At 35.3% G+C, this 21,933-nt stretch overlaps 1 protein-coding gene across 3 annotated transcripts in view; it reads left to right on the forward strand.

The window, feature by feature from the left end:
- Positions 1-21,933, forward strand: part of LOC18436763 (magnesium transporter MRS2-F) — a 29,529-nt gene that overhangs the window by 6,778 nt on the left and 818 nt on the right. Inside the window, exons 2-5 of one of the 3 annotated variants that reach the window (XM_020668758.2) lie at positions 942-1,157; positions 7,307-7,435; positions 19,793-19,944; positions 21,581-21,728. In XM_020668758.2, the coding sequence (XP_020524417.1) occupies positions 942-1,157; positions 7,307-7,435; positions 19,793-19,944; positions 21,581-21,728 (645 nt within the window). Of the gene's footprint in view, positions 1-941; positions 2,145-7,306; positions 7,436-19,792; positions 19,945-21,580; positions 21,729-21,933 lie in introns of all 3 variants that reach the window. The other 2 variants (XM_020668759.2, XM_088851433.1) reach the window with 2 other exon arrangements.

A 21,933-nucleotide genomic window follows, 5' to 3' on the forward strand; every position in this document is an offset into this window, starting at 1 on the left:
TGCTCATTTGCTCATTCATTATGTGTATGGGGAAGCTAACCATATGGCTGATTCTCTAGCTATGAATGGGTCCAGGCTTTAGGAGGCTACAATTCTGCACTGCTTTATCTTATTGCTTGATCTCTAACTTCGGATATAGCCAAAATTCTACATCAGAGAGAGAGATGTGGAGAGAGTGCACAATAAATGTGTTAGAGGAGTTGTGTGTGGGAGAGAGTTAGAGAGAGGACACAAGTTGTAGAGGAAGAGTATAGTGAAGAGGAGTCCAATAAATGTGATGAGAGAGTGCCATAAATTCAATGTAGAGGGAGTGCCATAATGTGATGGAGAGAGAGTGCAATAAATGTGATGGAGAGAGAAGCATCTGTCTGTGTGTGTGGAGAGAGAGAGAGGACACAAACTGTTGAGGAAGTTTTTTTCTCTCATTGTTTTTTGTGTTTTTTGGGGCATTTTAAGCCAAGGTGCTCCATGCAGGTGCGCACCTAGGCATATTTGGATGTCTAGGCATGCCCTGAGGGCCCAATAGGTCCTGCCTGGGGCCTATTCCATTCAGAAGGCTACCTAAGCAGCCCCCCTAGGCGGCTGTGTGGCTAAATTTTCCTTCACTGGTAATTACCAAGTTGGTTGGTTATTGTGGTGATGGGCTAGCTACCACATTCATCGAACAATTGTACAGTGCTGGGGCTGTGGACCCTCAACGACCGGTTATGATTATCTGCTGGTATTTAGGGTGTTCTCATAATCTATCTGATGTTTTTTTTTTTTGAACATGTTAACTTGTCTTTCTGAATTCTATTTCATTTTAATTATAGATGTTCATTCCTTTTCAGTTTGTCTATCAATCATATGAATTCAATTTGGACTTGATAGCTTTCTTCGTTTTTTCTAAACAAATCTTTAATATGTTTGATATTTGAATTAATGCTTTCTCTATGTTAAAGGGTAGGGACAATGGTTCTACTGATACAAAGAACATGGACAAGTCTATGTCACAGTCCCCCGATTCTGCAGTGACAAGCCCATTAGGCGGAAGGGTGTCTTCATTAATGCTGGATGTATCAGAAAAATCATTTAGTGGTGCTTCTAAGGTGTTACCCTTTGAGTTTGTTGCACTTGAGGTTTGTCTCGAATCTGCTTGTCGATGCCTTGAATCTGAGGTATGCACTTTATATAATTTAAGTTCTTTTGTGGTATATTTTATGGTCTAGCCTTGGTATGCGGTGTGGATTGACAATGCGCTTTGTAATAAATTTTCTTCCAGATTGGTCTATAAGAGACTGTAAATATGAAAACTTATGGTTGCTAAGATCATATTTAGCAAACTTTGAGAAGCACTGGGCAATGACACATGATTCTAAAATTGTCCAACTTGTACATCTGCTTAGTTTATTTTATGGTCTAGTCTTGGTATGAGGTGTGGATTGACAATGTGCTTTGTAAAAAAATTTCTTCCAGATTGGTCTAAAAGAGACTATAAATATGAAAACTCATGTTTGATAAGATCATATATAGCAAACTTTGAGAAGCACTGGGCAATGCCTCATCATTCTAAAATTGTCCAACTTGTACATATGCTTAGTTTCAAAGAAACTGGAGTAATTTTGTTGAATGAAGTTGTTCTTGGTCATCCATAACAGAACTATCATTGGAAAAGTTGAGAAGATTGCTCAACACTATGCTGCTGTTCTTTTCTTCGTTTTTCTAAGATGCCTCTACTAAATAAATTTTTGGTGGGTCAGATTCTCTACTGTTGTTGTATGGACTATGAACTGTGTGGTAGCATTTATATATCTTGTTCCTTGCCACTTGAGGCATATAGATAATGTGATTAATAGAACATGGAAGCGGGGTTTATATCATGCCTCAGGTCATGCTTCTAAGAACCAAAGATCTTCGCGGTGGCATCATTGATCAACAAATTAAATAGAAGGTATATAATAGCGCAAGCAAGTCACAAAGAGATGCTGAGGAAGTATCTGAACTGGGAATCCTCTACAGCTGAGCAAACTAAAATTGGATCACACCACAGCCCTCATTTGCCAAAATGCCAGTTGCCTCATATTTGTTATGAGGAACATGCACAAAGAATATTGACTGTCCTAACAAATCTCCTCAAAATCGACAAGAATATGCCCCTTTCTGAGGTGCTTTTATCTCCTTTCTTACCCACCTGATAGCATTGATGTAATCTCTATCGGATAATGATGGAACCGAGCACCACCCCTTGTTACCCTAATGGCAGTTAGGATGGCCTTCATCTATATGCTAAAATGTGGTCACACATTCCCCATAAAACATATTGGGTGTTGCCTTAAAAGTGCCTCATGCCTCTAGTATGTAAAATTGCATGGCAGTTGATGATATATAAGCTAGATAAAACTGCAATTGTATGCCTTGTTAGGAGTTTCTAGTTTGGAAGCCCGTACAATAAATATATAAAAAAGGAGAACTTTAAAATAAATAATTAATAGTTATTCTTTAAAATGACATTTAGATGCAAAATTAATATTTTGAGAATATATTTATTATACTTAAAAATAAATTTACTAAAATAAGATCATAGATTAATGACTCATATGCAATGTTCAAAAAGTTGGCCGCTCGACCGCCTAGGCGGCTTTTTGGAAAAAACGCCTAGGCATTCTTAAGGTGGTTACTGTTAGGCTTCAGAACTAGGCGCCCCCGCCTAGGCGGTCGGACGGCCGATTAGGCTGTCGAAAAGGCTGTAAAAGGCGCATGCCTAGGTGGTTTGCAAGGGTATAGCGGAAAAAAAATTTCGGGTGGGGGCAAAAAAATTCATTTTACCCCCTTAAAAAACTAATATTAATTCGTAATTACTGATTTCTTGAAAATGCTTTTTGCATGTGATGGGAATTAATTTATTGGGAACCAAAAATAATAATTACGAATATGCTTTTTGCACATAACATTAATTATTAATTTATTTGGGAACCCAAGAATAATAACTACGAAAATACTTTTTGCATGTAATATTAATTGTTAATTTATTGGGAAATACAAAAAATAGTATTAATTTGTAATTACTAATTTATCGAAAATGCCTTTTGCATGTGATAGTAATTAATTTATTGGGAACCTAAAATAATAACTATGAAAATGTTTTTTGTATGTAATATTAATTATTAATTTATTGAGAAATAAAAAAATGGTATTAGTACATAATTATTAATTTATCGAAAATGCTTTTTGCATGTGATAGTAATTAATTTATTGGGAAGCCAAAAATAATAATTATGAATATGCTTTTTGCATGTAACATTAGTTATTAATTTATTGAAAAACCAAATTAATTCCTAATTACTAATTTATCGAAAATTCCTTTTGCATGTGATAGTAATTAATTTATTGGAAACCCAAAAATAATAACTAAGAAAATGCTTTTTGAATGTAATATTAATTATTAATTTATTGGGAAATCGAAAAAATAGTATTAATATGTAATTACTAATTTATCGAAAATGCCTTTTGCATATGACATTAATTAATTTATTGGGAGCTCAAAAATATTAACTACGAAAATGCTTTTTGCATGAACATTAATTATTAATTTGTTGAGAAACCAAAAGCATAGTATTAATTCATAATTACTAATTTATCGAAAATACCTTTTGCATGTGATAGTAATTAATTTATTGGGTATCCAAAAATAATAACTATGAAAATATTTTTTGCATGTAATATTAATCATTAATTTATTGGGAAACCAAAAATATAGTATTAATTCGTACTTACTAATTTATCGAAAATGCCTTTTGCATGTGATAGTAATTTATTTATTGGCAACCCAAAAATGAAACATTAATTATTAATAACTACAGAAAAAAATCACTGGCAGTTTTTGGGTCTGGGCAGCCGCCTTAGCGGCCCAGCCCCCCCCATCGCCTAGGCAGCCACCTCTGACTTATTGAACATTGCTCATATGTATTTATTTGATTCTTCTCGTACATAATAATATTATCGTACATAATAATATACTAAATGATAATATAGGATAATATTTCAGTGAAGTGATGCATAAGTCCTGCTCTTTTCTTCAAATCCCCTTTATTTCAATCAAGAAAGAAAAAATTAAAGCATGGTGTGGGTGGCATGAACATAGAAGTATACAGTGAAAAAAAGCTAGGGACAGATGGGAGATTGAACATTCCCTCTGCAATCCATATTTTTTAGAGAAATAGCGGGTCAAAATCCTATAACAAATTTGTGACAAAAGTTGGACACACGATTCCATACATTAAATGCAATTTGGGAGCATGAATTTAACATTCTTTTTGGTTGATGCAAATTTAAGAATCTCATTCCCTTTGAAAAATTTATGGAACACGGATTTGAATAATAATTGATATCCTATTTTGTTAATATACATTTATTGCTTTTATTTATGAATACACATTATTTGTTTCTTTTTTTGTTGACATTAGGGTTTTTTAAAAATTGGTGATCCGGTTCGAAATTGCCCAAGTTGGATTAGGAACCCGTGGTTCCTGGTTGGAACTAGGCATCGGTCTGTCAAGGAACCTAGCGATCTGGACCATCTTGATAGTTTGGTTCCCACATATTCCATTTTTTTATTATTTTTTCTTGTTTATTTTTTTCAATTTTTTTATTTTTATGGACCAATACTCACCCAAGAGAATTGGTCAAATTGCCCATCCGGATTGGTTTCAGGGATGGTCGGTTTAGCATTCCGGGTTTTAAGACACTGGTCGACATAATTTATTGTTATTTCCTTCCAAATATTATTAACTTGTTGATTTGACATCGATTAGGTTGGGATTGAGCTTCCCCCAACATGAGATTGGGGCTAGAATGTGATCCCCCCCGAAGAGCACTTGATAGTGTTCCCGGAGCGGGATCAACGCTCATGTAAGGAATCTTGATAACTAAAGACAATGCAAAATTTTCGCTCTTCATTTCACACATTTCCTAAATCAAGAATGTATGAATGAAATGGCGCTGAGTAAATTGAGCCAACAGCAACCAAAACAACACCCATTCTTTTTTATTTCTCCAGTTGGGGATCTTTTAAAAGATACCCAATGAATTAATCCTTTCATATATAGATAACATTAACCAATCAATTGAGAAGAGTCGATCCCCAAATGAATTAATCCTTTGAGGAGAGTCACAAATGGGTTTTAATAGTTTTCTTAACAAAGATTTTTAAAACTGTCTAGCTAAAGGCTTATATTGTTGTATTTCATCTCAAAGTGAAGAAAGTAATGTGGATGGATATATTGTGCCATCCACGTAGAATGCCATCTGAACTATCATACCTTTGCATGTTTAGTATGAATATGGGCATTGTGACCTAGAATGGACATAAAATTTAATTGGTGAAAACTGGTTGTGGGATATGGCAGAAATGCAATATGTCTATATTTAAGAAATTCATTAAAACTGTTGTTAGTGATAAAGCACAATTAGCTTCATAATCTAGTCAATGATTGATATTTATTCCTAGAGAATTCCCAAATTTGCTTTCTACTATTAAGCTATGGTAGTATCTCAGTCTGCTGGATTCTAGAACTAGTCATTCTTTCCATTAAAAATGAGGATGGCATTCCTATACTCAAAATTCTTGTGCGGGATCAATATTTAATGAAGGAAAAATTTTATATAAGGTCGAGGCCCTAAACAATCAAATTAAGGTGCACTTCAAAAATTCACTATATGAAGTTGTTTCGATGCCGAAAAACCCTAAAATCCAATCATCTCAATCTTGAGATCCAAGGACATAAAACATAGGGCTTCAAGGCTTAAAAATAGTGCATCTTGTAATGTATTATCCAGACCGTCAATTTTCAAGAGTTGCAAGTGTTCATAGATCTGTTTGATCCACACTATTTTTGAAGCTTTAAATTTTATAACTAGAGATGAAATTTTTTTTTAGGCCATCATAAAGATTTTCTATGTTGAAACAACTTCTTTCGACATTATTTAAATGTGTACTTTACTTTGATTGTTTAGGGCCTCAGCCTTATACAAACCACACCCTTTAATTAATAGGCTCCACACTGCTCTGTATCTTGGAGTCTGACTTGTTCAACATCGTCTTGATCGTCATCTGAAACTTATCCCAGCTATTTGGGGTTTGCTACAAGAATCATGTTCTGCCTTTCTGCTCTACCAAGTGCTATACCCTTAGTCAGACCATGAGTCTCCATATCTTTTCTCATTACTTCCATCCATGTCCTTGGGGGCCTTCCCCTTGCCCTTCTAATTAAACCAAATCACTCTAACTGGTGTTGTTCTTGGTCAATGCTGCACATGGCCAGGACCATGACCAGACCACCTAAGTCTACCATCCTTAGTCTCGTGGAAGCTTGAGGGTATATTTGGATAACTTAGATACTTAATTTTTTCGTATTGTGCACTTTTTTTACTTCCTGATATTATTATTGAATAAAAGAGATAATAATATCCAAAGTAGTATATTAGTGTTTGCACATCATCTTGATTGTAGAACGGGGTGGTTAGAATTACAACTGGTCAAATAAATAAAATGGACTTTTACAGTTTTTTGTGGATACACCAAAGGTACAACACCCATGTTTGTCACCTTAAAATCTTAAACACTTCTTGTTAATCTTTCTTGTTGAAATCTCAATATAAAATACTTCAATAACACCTAAATCCTTCCTCTCCCTTTATTTAGATGATGTACAAGTGTTGTGTCTAAAAATCTATTTTTGAGGTTGGTTCTTTTGACACGCTTATTCATATTAGACGATAACACACATATGCGTGTTTTTGCAACATAGCTGTTCAACAGTTTTGAATATCATTATATTTTTAACTAATGATTAGATAAAGCTTGCATCACATTGTGTCCCCTATTGCCTGTTCATAGTTGGATATTGTTCTTCATATGTCTATAGTTAGATATCATGTATTAGCTCCTTTCATTTAGGACATCTAGCTGCATCTCTCTAATCTTTATTCCTCGTCTTTTCTTTGCAGCATGCTGTTTGTTGCATCTATGGTACAAGTCATGATTTGGACATGTTAAGAACATCACATAAATATTCTCTTAAATTTTATATCAGCCTCAATAATAAAAGAATAAATGAAGAATTATGAAGCATGAAAGCTCTAAATTTGAACAATTAATCATATTGTTTTGTGATTTGTATCCTAGTTAATGTTAATTGAAATAGAAGTGCTGTTATTTTGATAAATCTTTATTCGAAGATTCTTTTTTTTTTTATTATTTTTTTATTTCTTCATTTATTCCACTCCATATTTCCTTTTGTGAATTTTCTTTCACTTTTATGTGTATCAGGCTTCTACATTGGAGCAAGAAGCATATCCTGCTTTGGATGAGTTGACATCAACAATCAGCACTCTAAATCTTGAGCGTGTTAGACAGATAAAGAGTCGTCTAGTTGCTATATCCGGACGCGTCCAGAAGGTACTTATGTCAACTAAATTTGGTTAGTTGTTCTCATAAACGGATTATGCCAAAGAAAGTTGATTATGATATTTTCTTTGCTGAATGCTTAATTATAATGTCTTTTATGATGCTTAGATACCCATATAGTAGCTTTTGAAATGCCGATTAGACATTTAGTAGAAAGGCTTCTTGTGGAATGCCATGATAGGAATGTGTGTTTACTCATAGAACTTGAAGAAACAGTAAAAGTCAGCAAGAGAGCAGCTAGGCATATGCAATTTTGGAGAAACCCTAAGGTTTCCTCCACGTAGGGCTCGAGCCTTAGGCTCTTTTTTTTTTTTTTTTTTTTACAAAAAAGAGGAAGACGTGGTTCTTCTCCAACCTATCCATGGCCCTTTTCTGTATTAAAAATTTATTTTTTTGGACAATATTTGTCCTTACAATTAACTTTTGACCAAAACTCCCAAATTTTTATTAAAATATCTAAAAAGTCCCTAACTGGTTTAGAAATGAAATAAATAAATAAAATTTGAAATAGCCCCAAAACAACTAAACAAGTTATTCAAACTATTTCTTGCTCTTCTTGGAAGTAGTCCTAAGGTTTTCATCCTCCAAATATGAGCGAGAATTAGGAGGAATATGTCGCTTCCAAAGAAGATACTCGTGGCTACTCATTGTGCTCTGCTGATCATCATTCTCCTCGGGTTAAGGTGAACTCACCCTCGAGCATCTTCATCTTCATAGACCTTCGGACCATGATACTCTTACCGATCAACAATGTTGAAGACATCCGAAGTCTCCATATGTGAAGGCAAAGAGACCTTGTATGCATTGTTGCCCATCTTCTTCAAAATCTTGAATGGTCCTACTTTGCGATCATTTAGCTTGTCGTACTTTCCTACTGGATGCCGTTCCTTCCTGAGATACACTATTACCTTGTTGTACTTTCTTGCTGGATGCCGTTCCTTCCTGAGATATACTATTACCCAATCACCCATATTAAACTCTTTGAAACGACGATGCTTATCTGTTGCTTCCTTGTATTTGGCTGTATTGGCTTCTAAAGAAGTTACACACTTGTTCATGCACTCCTTTTATCTGCTCAACGAAGTCCTCAACAGTCGTGTGACCTCCCCATTGGCCTGGATAGGAACCAAGTCAAGCAAATAAGTAGGGATTTTCCCATATACCACCTCAAACGGACTTTTACCAGTAGACTTATTGCAAACATTGTTATAGGAAAACTTGGCTTGAGACAATGTTAGGTCCCATTGTTTTTCTTTTCCCTCATAATACTTCTCAAAAGATTGCCAAGGGTACGGTTTACCACTTCAATTTGGCCATCTATCTGCGGATGATAAGCACTATTAACCTGTAATCGATTGCCCAATTCCTTCCACAAAGTTCCCAAAAATGGCTGAGAAACTTCGTAGCCCAATCTGAAGTTATTGTATTTGGAATGCCATGGAACCTCACGACCTCTTTGAAGTACAAGTTAGCAACATGTGTGGCATCCAGAGTCTTCTTTCAAGGTATAAAATGAGCCGTCTTTGAGAATCTATTGACCACTACAAATATAAAATCCATACCTCTTTGAGTCCGCAGAAGTCCCAGCACAAAATCTATGTTAGCATCCTCTCATGGTGCATTAGGAATAGGAAGTGGAGAATAAAGCTTGGTATTCTAAAGCGGAAGTCCCAACACAAAATCCATGTTAGCATGCTCTCATGGTGCATTAGGAATAGGAAGTGGAGAATAAAGCATGGTATTCTTTCGTTGCCCCTTAGCTAGCTGACACGTATTACACCTCTCAACGAACCACACAACATCTCTCTTCAATTTGGCCATTAATACTTAGATTCCTTCAATACTATGGTTTTGTCTGAACTAAAATGTCTACTAAGACCTCCACCATGAAGTCTACTAACAGAGTTTCTCCAAGGGAACCTGTGGGAATACAAAGGCTATTTCCTTTAAAGAGAAATTTATCTTGAATAAGAAAATCCCCACGGAGTCTACTGCAACATTAGTCCCACATCTCCTTGAAGTCGTCATAATTTGTATAAAGATCCTTCATTAACTCGAACCCAGTAATAGTACTCATCATGGTAGTTAATAGAGTCGACCTTCTATTCAAAGCATCTGCCACTCCGTTCAGATTGCCTGCCTTATGCCGAATAACAAAAGTAAACTCCTGCAAATAAGTTACTCATCGAGCATGTCGTTGATTTAGTTTATGTTGCCCATTAATATACTTGAATGCTTCATGATCTGAGAACAAAATAAATTCCCTTTGAATTAGGTAATGCCGTCAATGCCTTAAGGCTTGAATAATAGCATAAAACTCCACATCATAAGTAGAATACCTTTAACAAGTGTCATCCAACTTCTCATTGAAGAAGGCAATAGGGCAACCTTCTTGCCTCAACATTGTACGAATTCCACATGCAAAGTAGCACAATCCAACTCGAAGACTTTATCAAAGTCTGAAAGAGCTAACACGGGAGCCTCAGTCATCTTCTGCTTCACCAACTGAAAACATTTCTCTCCTTCATCAGTCCATACAAATTCCCCCTACTTCAAACAATCTGTGATAGGTGCTATGATTGAATTGAAGCTCTTGATAAACCTCTGGTAGAAAGTAGCCAACCCATGAAAACTATGAACATCATGCACGATAGTAGGAGTAGGCCAATCCCTGATAACTGCTACCTTCCTTTGGTCAACCTTAATTCCCTCGGCTAAAACAAATTAACCAAGAAAAATCAGGCTATCTGTCATGAATTCACAATTTTTAAGATTCACTTCAAGCTATTGTTCCTTTGACATGTCAAACACCAACTGTAAGTACTCCATATGCGCTGCTCACAAATGCTGTATACTAGAATATCATCAAAGTATACCACCAAGAATTTGCCAAAGAGGCTTGAACACTTGATTCATCAATTGGGCGCATTAGAGAGGCCAAATGGCATTACCAACAACTCATAAAGGCCTTCTCGGGTTTTGAATGCAGTCTTCCACTCATCTCCGGGTCGAATACGGATCTGATGGTACCCACTCCTCAAATCTATCTTAAAAAACACGTTAGCACAAGCCAGCATATGTAACATATCATCAAGGCGTGGAATTAGGAAGCGTTGCTTAATCGTGATATTGTTAATAGCCCTACTATTCATACACATGCGCCAAGTCTCATCCTTTTTAGGCGTCAATAAGGGCAGGACAGTGCAAGGACTCATGCTTCCTAGGATGAACCCCATTTGTAGAAGCTCTGCGACCTATCACAACAACTCATCATGCTCCTTTCTGCTCATTCTGTATGGGGGCTTGTTTGGTAGGCTAGATCAAGGAGCGAGGTCTATGTGATGTTGGATTTCCCTTATGGATGGTAACCCCTTAGGTAGCTCAGCAATAATGACATCACTATAGTCCATCATTAAGGGCTCTACCTATGGTGGAAGTAAACTAACAGGCTGCTCCTCCACTAGGACCTGCAAATAATATCCCGGACTCCAATTCCTCCATAAACTCTGCCAAAGAAAGAAGGCTAGCACACCCTTCATCTGATTTAGATGCACTTTCCTTCTTATATGGACCTAAAACCACTTTTACCCCATCTTTGACAATGGAATAAGTGTTTTCAAATCCATCATGAATGGTATGCATATCATACTGCCATGGTCGACCCAGTACTAAATGATTAGCATCCATAAGCACAACATCGCCCCACACCTGATCTTTATAATGCTTTCCAATAGGAAAAGGAACTAGATTGTGCTTAGAAATTGTTATATTATTTTCGTTTTTGAACCAAGCTATCTTGTATGGTTTTGGATGGCTCTTGATCTTCAACTTCAGCTTGAGAAACAATGTTTTCATAGTTGCGCCCATCAATAATAAGATTGTAAACCTTCCCATAGGCAATGCATCGAGCGTGAAAAATATTAGTGCATAGCCAATCTGCCTCATCTACTACTTTGGGTATCACCATGTTGTGCCGGATCACCAAAGCCTCCCCATGGTCAATAAAGGTCACTTGAGGCTCTTCTCCCTTAGGCTTTTCATCATAAACAGGATATCCATCAAAGATAGCTCGTTGTCCTCCTCGAAAGACTCCTAAGCAAGGGACATAAAATTTCTATTCAGGCATTGAGAAGAAACATGACCAACCCTTGAACACTTAAAACATTTTGTGATGCTGTTGTTTGGGTGGTTTAGCCTACTAGAAACGGCCCCAATACTCGCAATTTCATGCTGTTTGGACGAATCAGCAGGTCGTGAGGACTGTCCAATTAATAAATATCCACCTTTTCCCTTAAATTCACTTCCACGGCCACTTGAGCTACCTTGGCATGTAGCCCACCTTGATGATGAATGCCTCAGTTGAGCTTCAACCTCAACTGCGAGGTTATAAGCCTTATCTAAGATCTAATGTCTCTGCAAAACCACCAAATCTTGTATAGATGATCTCAGCCCATCAGCATAGTGAGATAGGTATTGTTCCTCTCTTTCAACTACATCACTACGAGCCATCAACTTATAAAATTCATCGGTATACTCTTTTACACTCTTTTCTCCCTGACGAATATTATTCATTTTATGCTAGAGGGACTACAAATAATTTTCAGATAGGTATTTTTCTTTTAATTTCTTTTTCATATTCTCTCATGTATTAATGTTGGGCTTCCCCATTCTGTCTTTCTTCTAGCTATCGGTTGTTCCCACCATGCCGACGTGGCCTGTTTCAATTTTATAGCAATAATTTTTACCTTTTTATTTTTAGGTACCTCCTTATAATAAAAAACCCTTTTTAACATATTTAACCAATCTATAAGCTCCTCGGGATGAGGCTTACCGTCAAAATCTGGTATATGCACCTTCAAATTGACATCCCTAGAGTGATGCATGTCACGTCTAGGTCTCTGGTCACTATCCTCATCACTCGACTCCACATGTGGAGTGCAACAGTGACAATAGTTTTATTCAAGATCCTCTTGGGCATAAAGATCACTGTCTTGCCCATTATTGAGGTGTGCAAACTACTAAATCAGCTGCAAAACTTGTTTTTCAAGTTCCTCAATTCTGTCATCTTTGGGATCACGGAACAGGTCTACGACCGCCCCCTCCTCCCACGGCATCTTGTTGCCACCATGGTTCGCCGAAATCACAAACCTTAGGCAGATCATAAAAAAAAACTGCTGAAAATCAATAAGATGTAGCCTGATTTGACAAAACTTGGGTAAACAATCCTAGACACAATTGGGACTTCCCTGCTTTGTTGTTGAAGAAAAACCTAGGCTTGTTGTTGATCTAGGGCAAAGCGATGCTACAGTACTATCCATACAGATCGTGTGGCTTCGATTCCAAATTGATGTAGAGAACTTGAAGAAACAATAAAAATACACAAGAAAACAGGCAAATCACTTAATTTCGGAGAAACCCTAAGATTTCCTCCCACCTAGGGCTCAAGCCTTTGGCTTCTTTTTTTCCTACAAAGAGGAATACGTGATTCTTCTCCAGCCCATCTACGCCTCTCTTTTATATCAAAAACTTATTCTTTTGAACAATATTTGTCCATACAATTAACTTTTGACCAAAAGGTCTTAACTTAAGTATAACTTGAAATTAAACTCCCTAAGTTTAATTAAGATATCTAAAAATTCCCTAACTTGTCAAGTAATGATGAATAAAAGAATATTTGAAGTAGCCCCAAAACAACTAAAAAAAAAAAAAAACTATTCAAATTATTTCTTTCTCTTCTTGTTCTTCTTGGAAGCCCTCCGAGGGTTCTTATCCTTTAAATATGAGCGAGAATTAGGAGGAATCTTTCTCTCCCAAAGAAGACACTCATGGCTACTTGTTGTGCTCTGCTCATCATTAGTATTATCCAATGGACAAAGGAAATATAAAAGTGCTTTTTGTCATCATTGTCCGTAGTAAGTGATTGGAGTCAATGAAGAGACTGGCATCTATCATGGGGACATGACTCTTCTGAAGGGCCCTACACTCGCTCTATTGCTATCCAAATCTTCAATGGATGGTGATGAACCAACGCCTGTGGTTTTCTCATATGTGATTCTTATCAAACCTGTTAGTTGCAACAGTTCTTACTGATATCGGTCCTTGCATTAAGTAGATTTTATCATGTTGTTATTCGAATTATCCTATGTCAACATAAGGTTGTGCATGCAGGTTTAAAACTTAGAAAGAATTTAAACAAAAATCTATTTGTTCACTGTGATTGGAGAAAAGGACCCTTTTTTATTGGAAAAATTTTGATTGGAGAAATACTGTAAATGAAAGAATAGTAAGGGAAATTATAAAAGAATGACAAAACAAGGGGCTCAATTACAACACTATTACTTTGGCACCTTTTCCTTGAAATAGGACAATGATTTTTCCTTGTAAATTATCAGTTCATAAAAGAATGACAAAACAAGGAGCTCAATTACAACACTATTACTCTAGCACCTTTTCCTTGAAATAGGACAATAATTTTTCCTTTTAAATTATCAGTTCATAAAAGAATGACAAAACAAGGAGCTCAATTACAACACTGTTACTCTGGCCCTTTTCCTTGAAATAGGAAAATGATTTTTCCTTCTAAATTATCAGTTCATATGTTTCTATGGTTTATTCTGCATATCCTTCTATTGACTATGAAATTTTGATCTTTTGACTGAGTTCTATTTTTTTTGCTTTCATTTAGTTTTCAAATGTGGTCCAATTTGTACTTTAAATTGGTTCTTAGCCTTGTTCTGTTTCCTGTGGTCATCTAGTGGTATCAGCTAAGAAATACATCTTGCACTTCTTCCTGGCTTATATTGTTTATGGGCTTGAAACCAAATGTTTTTAGGGTAAATTTGATGTGTTAGCTTCTGTTTTGGATTCGGTGTGGCCCTTTACTCTAGAGTTTGAGTTCTAAGATCCAGTTCTTAAAGATTATAGTTGTCACACCCCAAGTTTTATAACACTAATATTCCTGAGGAGTGACAATCTATTCTTAAAATAGAAATAGAACAAATTCGTAATTTCTGCTATACATTGCATCAAAACTAATATTTCCATTCAGATATTTTAAAACTTCTACAAAGTCTACTCACAACTCATATTAACATGAAGGTCTCTATATATACAATTTTGATAGAATAAAAGTTACAAAGGCAAATTTAACCAGGACTACAAACTTCTTCCACGCTACTCCTACGTTACATACAAACAATAAGGCTGCAATTATTCTGAAAAGAATTCTCAATAATTTGATGAGTTTGGCTACTCAGTAAGTGACCATCATAATTCTTAAAAATCATGGTTGGAAAAATGTAAATATTTTTTAAAAGAATGCATATTAAAACAATAGGAGGAAGAGCATACATGGAGAACAGTTTCAAATTCAGAAACGCACGATTTTAACATAATCCAAAATGTTTGAATGCATATTGAAACAGTATGAGGAAGTGCATATATAAATCATTTAACATAAATGCCCAATTTAACATACTTCAACGGATTTCACAAAGTACCCTAGTGGTGTCCTAAGCAGGTCACCTATATACCCCACCAGCGTTCTGGATGAGTCCATTTAATTCCTACCGGCGTACCGAATAGGTCCACTCATACCTCACTGACATACCGGATGAGTTCACTTAATCCCTTCCGGCGTACTGGATAGGTCCACTTATACCTCACCCGCTTACCAGATGAGTCTACTTAGTCCCTATCGATGTACCGGATAGGTCCACTTATACCTCACCGGCATACTGGATGAGTCCACTTATTCCTACCGGCATATCAGATAGGTCCACTTGTATACTTAAAATATCTCTGAAACTCTTTATCATTAAATATCAGGAAACACCAATATCATTTATTCAAAATATCCTTGAAATTATTAACATGAATTCACATGAAGCAATTTATATCAATCATTTTCACTGATATTTTCATGAATAACCAGTCAAATATTTTAGGCTATAGTTTCAAAAAGGTAGCAGTTCTGAGGGACATTCTTGAAATTGAACATAATAAGCAAGTCTATTGACAATAGAAGAACTCTTACGGAAATTCAGAGTTAAATAGTGAATTTTCAACTGTCTAAAACCCTTAACAATAGATGGAAATATCACAAATTTATTAAATACGAAAATATTTTTCAAATAATCATGTTACAGGAACACATAAAACTTATAACGTCTAAAATTCACGAAAAAAAATATTGCAATTTAATTAAATGCGGAAATACAAATTTTTAAATAAGTGTGTTACAAGAAAATGAGGCCACTTGCACATAACTCTTACAGTATCTAAAATTCATACTGATTGATGGAAATATTACAATTAAATACAAAAATACCAGTTTTTATATAACTATTTTACAAGAAAATGAGATCACTTTTATATGTCACGAGATGGATATGTTGCTAGAGTAAGACCGAGATTAATGGTGTTCATCTAAAGATATGAGAAAAGAGACCAAATGAGTTAATATGGGGAGAGGGAGCATAGACATTTTACAAGAAAGAAAAGATGAAAGAAAAGAGTATGAGAGAGAGAGAGAGAGAAACATTATTATCTTCATGAGAATATTATGAGAGAGAAAATAATTGTTATGAGATAAATGATACTAACATTATAATAATATTATTATCTTCATGAAAATATTATGAAAGAGAGAAAATAATTTTATAAGATAATAATACTACCATTATGAGAATAATATCATCTTCATGAGAATATTATGAGAGAGAGAAAATAATTGTTATGAGATAATAATACTAACATTATGAGAATAATATCGTCTTCATGAGAACATTATGAGAGAGAAAATAATTGTTATGAGATAATGATACTAACATTACGAGAATAATATTGTCTTCATGAGAATATTATGAGAGAGAGAATATAATTGTTATGAGATAATATACTAGCATTACAAGAATAATATTATCTTCATGAGAATATTATGAGAGGGAGAAAATAATTGTTATGCAATAGTAATACTAACATTATGAGAATAATATTGTCTTCATGAGAATATTATGAGATAATAATACTAACATTATGAGAATAATAATATCTTCATGAGAATATTGTGAGAGAGAAAATAGTTGTTATGAGATAATAATACTAGCATTATGAGAATAATATTTTCTTCATGAGAATATTATGAGAGAGAGAGAGAGAGAAAATAATTGTTATGAGATAATAATACTAACATTATGAGAATAATATTGTCTTCATGAGAATATTATGAGAGAGAAAATAATTGTTATGAGATAATAATACTAACATTATGAGAATAATATTGTCTTCATGAGAATACTATGAGAGACAAAATAATTGTTATGAGATAATAATACTAACATTATGAGAATATTATCAGAGAGAAAATAATAATTTGTTATAAGAGAGAGAAAGAAGACTTACGTAGAGAGAGATGGAAAAACTTGATGAGCTTTGATGATTAGCTCACGAGGGGAGAAGGATATTTTAAAGTGAGGGAGGACACTTCCACTTGACACATGTCAAAGTATGTGTCCTCCTTTTTGTTGTTAACTTCTCACTTTTATATACCACCTCATGACACATCACCTCATATTATTGTCTTATAATGCCACATCACCTCATATTGTTATCTTATAATGCCACCTTATACCCTATTATCTTAATTAAGTATTCTTCTAAAAAAAATCTGGAAATGATAAGTTTTGAAAAAGAATGGTCTCATGGTGTATCAAAACTATTCCTTTATATAGGTATTTTATATCATTTTTATTTTTATTTTATTAATAATAATAATAATTATTATTATTATTATTTTATTATTATTATTATTATTATTATTATTGCTATTGTTTTTCAGTTCCAAAAATTTAGGGTCATCACAATAGTCATCCTTTTAGCTATATCTATAGTACATAACTAATTTTCCAAAGTTTTTATCTGATTGGCAAAAGTCTTTGTTTGAGACTTAGTATCGAAAATTTGGAATTGCCTCTTGGAGCTATTGGTTCATGACACATGTGATGCATGAGAGAGATTGGAGCTACTAGTTCGTGGCCCACATGATTACATGAGGGAGGGAGGGAGGGAGGGAGGGAGGGGGATGCTAATATTAAAGGGTAGGGAAGTTGTAGTGAGAGAAATAGAGATTGCATCATAGTTACTGAGATCTTCTAATGAGGGGGTCACTTTTGAGCCAGAAGCTCGATTCCGCACTCCGAGATACGGGATCTCGATTTCTGGCGATTCCTTGATATTGGGGATCTCGATTCGGGAAATCGGGGAACTCGATCCCATAGATTGGGATCCAGATCCCTTTGCCAAAGATCATGGTTCCATGAGTAAGTGGAACCACAATTCCACCTACTTAGAATCTAGTATCCTCTAATTTGGGAGGGAGTTTCACCAACACATTTTTTTGGTTTATATACAATCCTGGTGTGGACCTCCAAATTTTTATAACCTACAAACTTTTTGAACTCCATGATTTCCTACATATTTTACAATTCACAACTTTACACACCTTGTGATCGTGATTTATGTCTAGTTTTAAATAAAGGCAACAAAAGAGAGGGCAAGGAGAGAAGCAAGAAGATGGAAGGAGATACAAAACTTAGTCCTGTTATGGTTCCATTGAAGAATGTCAATATGCTCAACTTCCTTGGAGCTAGTTCACTAGGTCTTGTCTACCTCCTGAAGGACTTCTATGGCTTGAGTGTTTGTGAACCAAATCGAGCCACTCATGAGATTGCCTTATGGGTGACGGAATAACATGTATGTGAGGAAATGTGAGGTTTCTCTGATGTATATGTCTTTGAACCTTTAGCGATTTTTGATAGAGGAGAGCTATTGGGAATTATATATGGCTATGTGTAATTGTCTATCCTCTTTCTTACTTTGCAAAGGAGAACTTAACTATTGTAGCATTTCTTTTTTGGAGACAATCTATCACAACATTCTTATATTAATCATCAATTGATATTTGAGTGGAAGTCGTTCAATCCAAGCGATTGGTGCCAAAAAGGAGGACATGTGCATTGTAGGCAGAACAATGTAGGTAGGTGTGCCATTTTTGTAAGGGACCCATGTGATTAGTTTTTTATAGTGATAAATGTTTCTATCAAGCTCCATTACTATTGTTAACATCAGATCGAGGACTTAGGTATTACGTCACCATATTGGATTTCTATTATTGCTATGTGTAAGATCATACTCTGATGACAACAAAATGTTAAAGAGAATTCCAATGACACGAATTTTGTTAAAATAGATATTAGGTTTGTGAATTTGAAAAAAGTTAAAAATATTGTTCAATGGAATTTGCTCCCAAGTTACAATATAGTTTGATAAGTGAATTTCAGGAACCTCGATCCTATCATGGAGGAAAGCGATTCCGTTTGGTAAAGAATTTGCTCCTGTGAAAATATGGAATGCGCTCCCTAAAAGTCAGGGTCTCAATCCCTTTACCTGACCATGTATGGATCTCGTTCCCCCAACCATGGATCATAGAGCCTACCTCACTCTGCACTCCCGCTCCCGAGCCCGGAGCTCTTGTCGCTCACGTTCCCGGTAACTATGGATTGCATCGCATTAAAGTTTAGGGATGGAGATTAAAGAGAGGAGTCTTTGGATGAAATGGAGATAAGAGTTGTACAGATTCCTCTTTTATAAGATTAGCCAAACAATAATGGACAGAACTTACCAAATAATATGAACTCTATTTTTAATTCTAAAAAGACTTGGTTTATGAAATATTAGTTCAGTACAGAATCCTTTTTAAGAAACCTAACCTGAATAATAGTAGACTCTTTCTCCATACATTTTGTCTATGAATGAGGGCTGAGATTTTTTGTATAGAATCAGGGTCTGAATTCTTTGGTGTGATGGAGACAAAATAAGGTAACGAAGTATTTAGGAGGTAGAAATTACTTCTGCCGTACAAATGATTCTTGCTACTTGCTCCGAACCTTGGATCTAATGTTATGCAAGTTCTTAGCTGTGCCATTTTCTAGAGCTACTGCTTCCTTGATTCTTCCATTAATGTTGAGAATGATAGTATCTTTTGGGTTGGACGATTAAACCTATTCTTTCCTTATTCAGTGCTATTGATAAGTCTATTTGATGTTCATTTCTTGCTTACTCAACCACGTGTTCTTGCTTTTGGTGAAATGGCATGATCCCAATCTTTCAGCTGGATTCCACTTACATACATATATAATACAGTGCATTATTCTACTAGTTATTGTTCTTGGTTCTGTAACCACTAGTGAGGCTTGTGGAGGTTTTTGTGTAGTTTACTTGGTGATTTTGTTTGCTGCAAAGTTCTCCTTTTCTTATAATTCAGTGTACTATTTCATTAATATTTTTCAGGTCAGGGACGAACTTGAACATTTATTGAATGATGATGCCGATATGGCTGAGATGTATTTGACAGATAAGCTTGTTCGACAATCTATGGATGAGATCTCTTTGAAAGATGAACTGGAACAAGATGAAGATGAACTTTGTTCAAATGAAGCGAGGTAGAAATTCTATGTAGAACTTAGTTGGATTTAAAGGTACATTAATTTATATAAGCTATGAAAGTCCTGTTCACAAATATTTTTCTTTTTTTTGCAGTGTGTGTGTGTAGGCACACATGCACACTTGAGTATCAATTGTTTCCCTTTGCCTTTCACTTTTGCCAAGTTGTGGTACAGTTCAGAGGCCACTCACTCAATCAAGGTGTGGGCTTTGAGGAATAACTTGTATGCCACACTCATGTTTCTTGTCACTGCATCTTCTCTGGCCTTAAGCCATGGGCATTCAAATTTTGTCTTAGCTAAGGATCTTGTCGTGAGGCATGTCTGACATTTTATGTTTATTCTATCACTCGTCCAGGAACAAGATACATCAAATCCTTTTTATTTGGGTTGCTCAAAGCTCAACTTTGATAGCTGTAGCAACAGCTACCCTTATTCTGGTTATGCAGAAGAAATTTCCCTGAAGCATATTTTGTTTGAAACTTCTTTGCTTTGTACTTCATGTGTATTTTGAGTTACATGTAGATGGGACTTTGGCTTCAAGGGCTGGTATTAGCTTGTTATTCGTCATTCTTGTTACTTTCTTCTAATTCAGAGAAAACCCATTTTAATTAATCAGAGGATCCCCATTTTAATGTGATCTCGTGGCTGCCGCAAAAGTGGAGAGATACTCATGGTGCTTTGCAGATATATTTCTGAAGAGCTTGTATAACATATTCACATTAACAAATCGTCCACTTGCTTCCTAAGGCGAAATACCCACTCAAGAGGATTGGTTTGATCAAATATTTTAGGAATCACCTTAGAATCACCACATGAGTAATTCTAAGAAATGAGAAAAAAAATACCTAAACACTTAGATCCGACCATCCAAAAAATGAACAATGTGTTTTGATTTTGGGGTTTGAAATTTTTAATCAATATAAGCGGTGTGTGTGTGTGTTTGTGTGTATGAGAGAGAGAGAGAGAGAGAGAGAGAGAGAGAGAGAGAGAGAGAGAGAGAGAGAGTTACATCCTGAAACACGGTAAGTGGATATCCGACAAAAATACTCGTACCAAGGTTTGGCACAAGGTAGGAAGTGTACAATTTTCTCTTGTGAGAGAATGTATTTTTTTTTATTCTAATTTTAAAGTGGGTGTTCATTGGGTACAGAGTTAGACCTTGTGATCTGATGGGGGAATGTATTTTTTTAAAAAGAATTTCTATGGAAACTAAGGCTTTGCACTAATGTTATGGACTTTATGAAGTCACCAAAAGTAACTGCCAATTATTAATTTTGGAGGGAGGTTCCCTGGTTGTGGAATGACAAGCCAAAATGATTTTCCATCCTCATTTTTGGTGATGTAATGGAGAAGGAAGAATTTTTTTCAGTTTACATCGATGGTACCTTTTCCATTTACTATTTAAGCAATATCAAGGTTCGGCTCGTAATTGGCGTGTAATTGCTTCTGTGTACTTCTCTGTAAACTGTTAAAGTTTCATTCCTTGTTTCGTATTCCTAAGCATATTGTTTGTTTTCTTGCAAAGTTTTCAACAATGATTACCTTTAAAAAATGATATTATAATATATTTTGCCCTAATTATTAAAAATAATTTACACTGATGGATACTCTCTTGTTTGCTTCTTGTGATTAGGGATGGGGCTTGCTATATTAGCCGTAATGGTAAGGACATCAGTGGTGGTGAAAGCTCAAGCGGTTTTAAGCTCGACATAGGAGATTTGGAGATGCTTTTAGAAGCATACTTTGTGCAGATAGAGGGAACCTTAAACAAAATCTCAACTGTATGTTTTTTGTTATATATATGTCTTTTTGTTAATTATACTCTTCATATATGTCTTTTTGTTATATATATATCAAATTATACCATTGCCTTTTGTTTGATCGAATCAACTTTTCTTCTTTTACTGATTCAAACCATATTCCGCCGCATTGTGCTATTATGTTTCAGATACCTTTTTTTGTTATGCAAGTACAAGCTGGGAGCAG

Source organism: Amborella trichopoda, chromosome 11 (assembly GCF_054954075.1).
Source record: "Amborella trichopoda isolate Santa Cruz 75 chromosome 11, AtrichopodaSantaCruz75HAP2 v2.0, whole genome shotgun sequence".
NCBI lineage: Eukaryota > Viridiplantae > Streptophyta > Magnoliopsida > Amborellales > Amborellaceae > Amborella > Amborella trichopoda.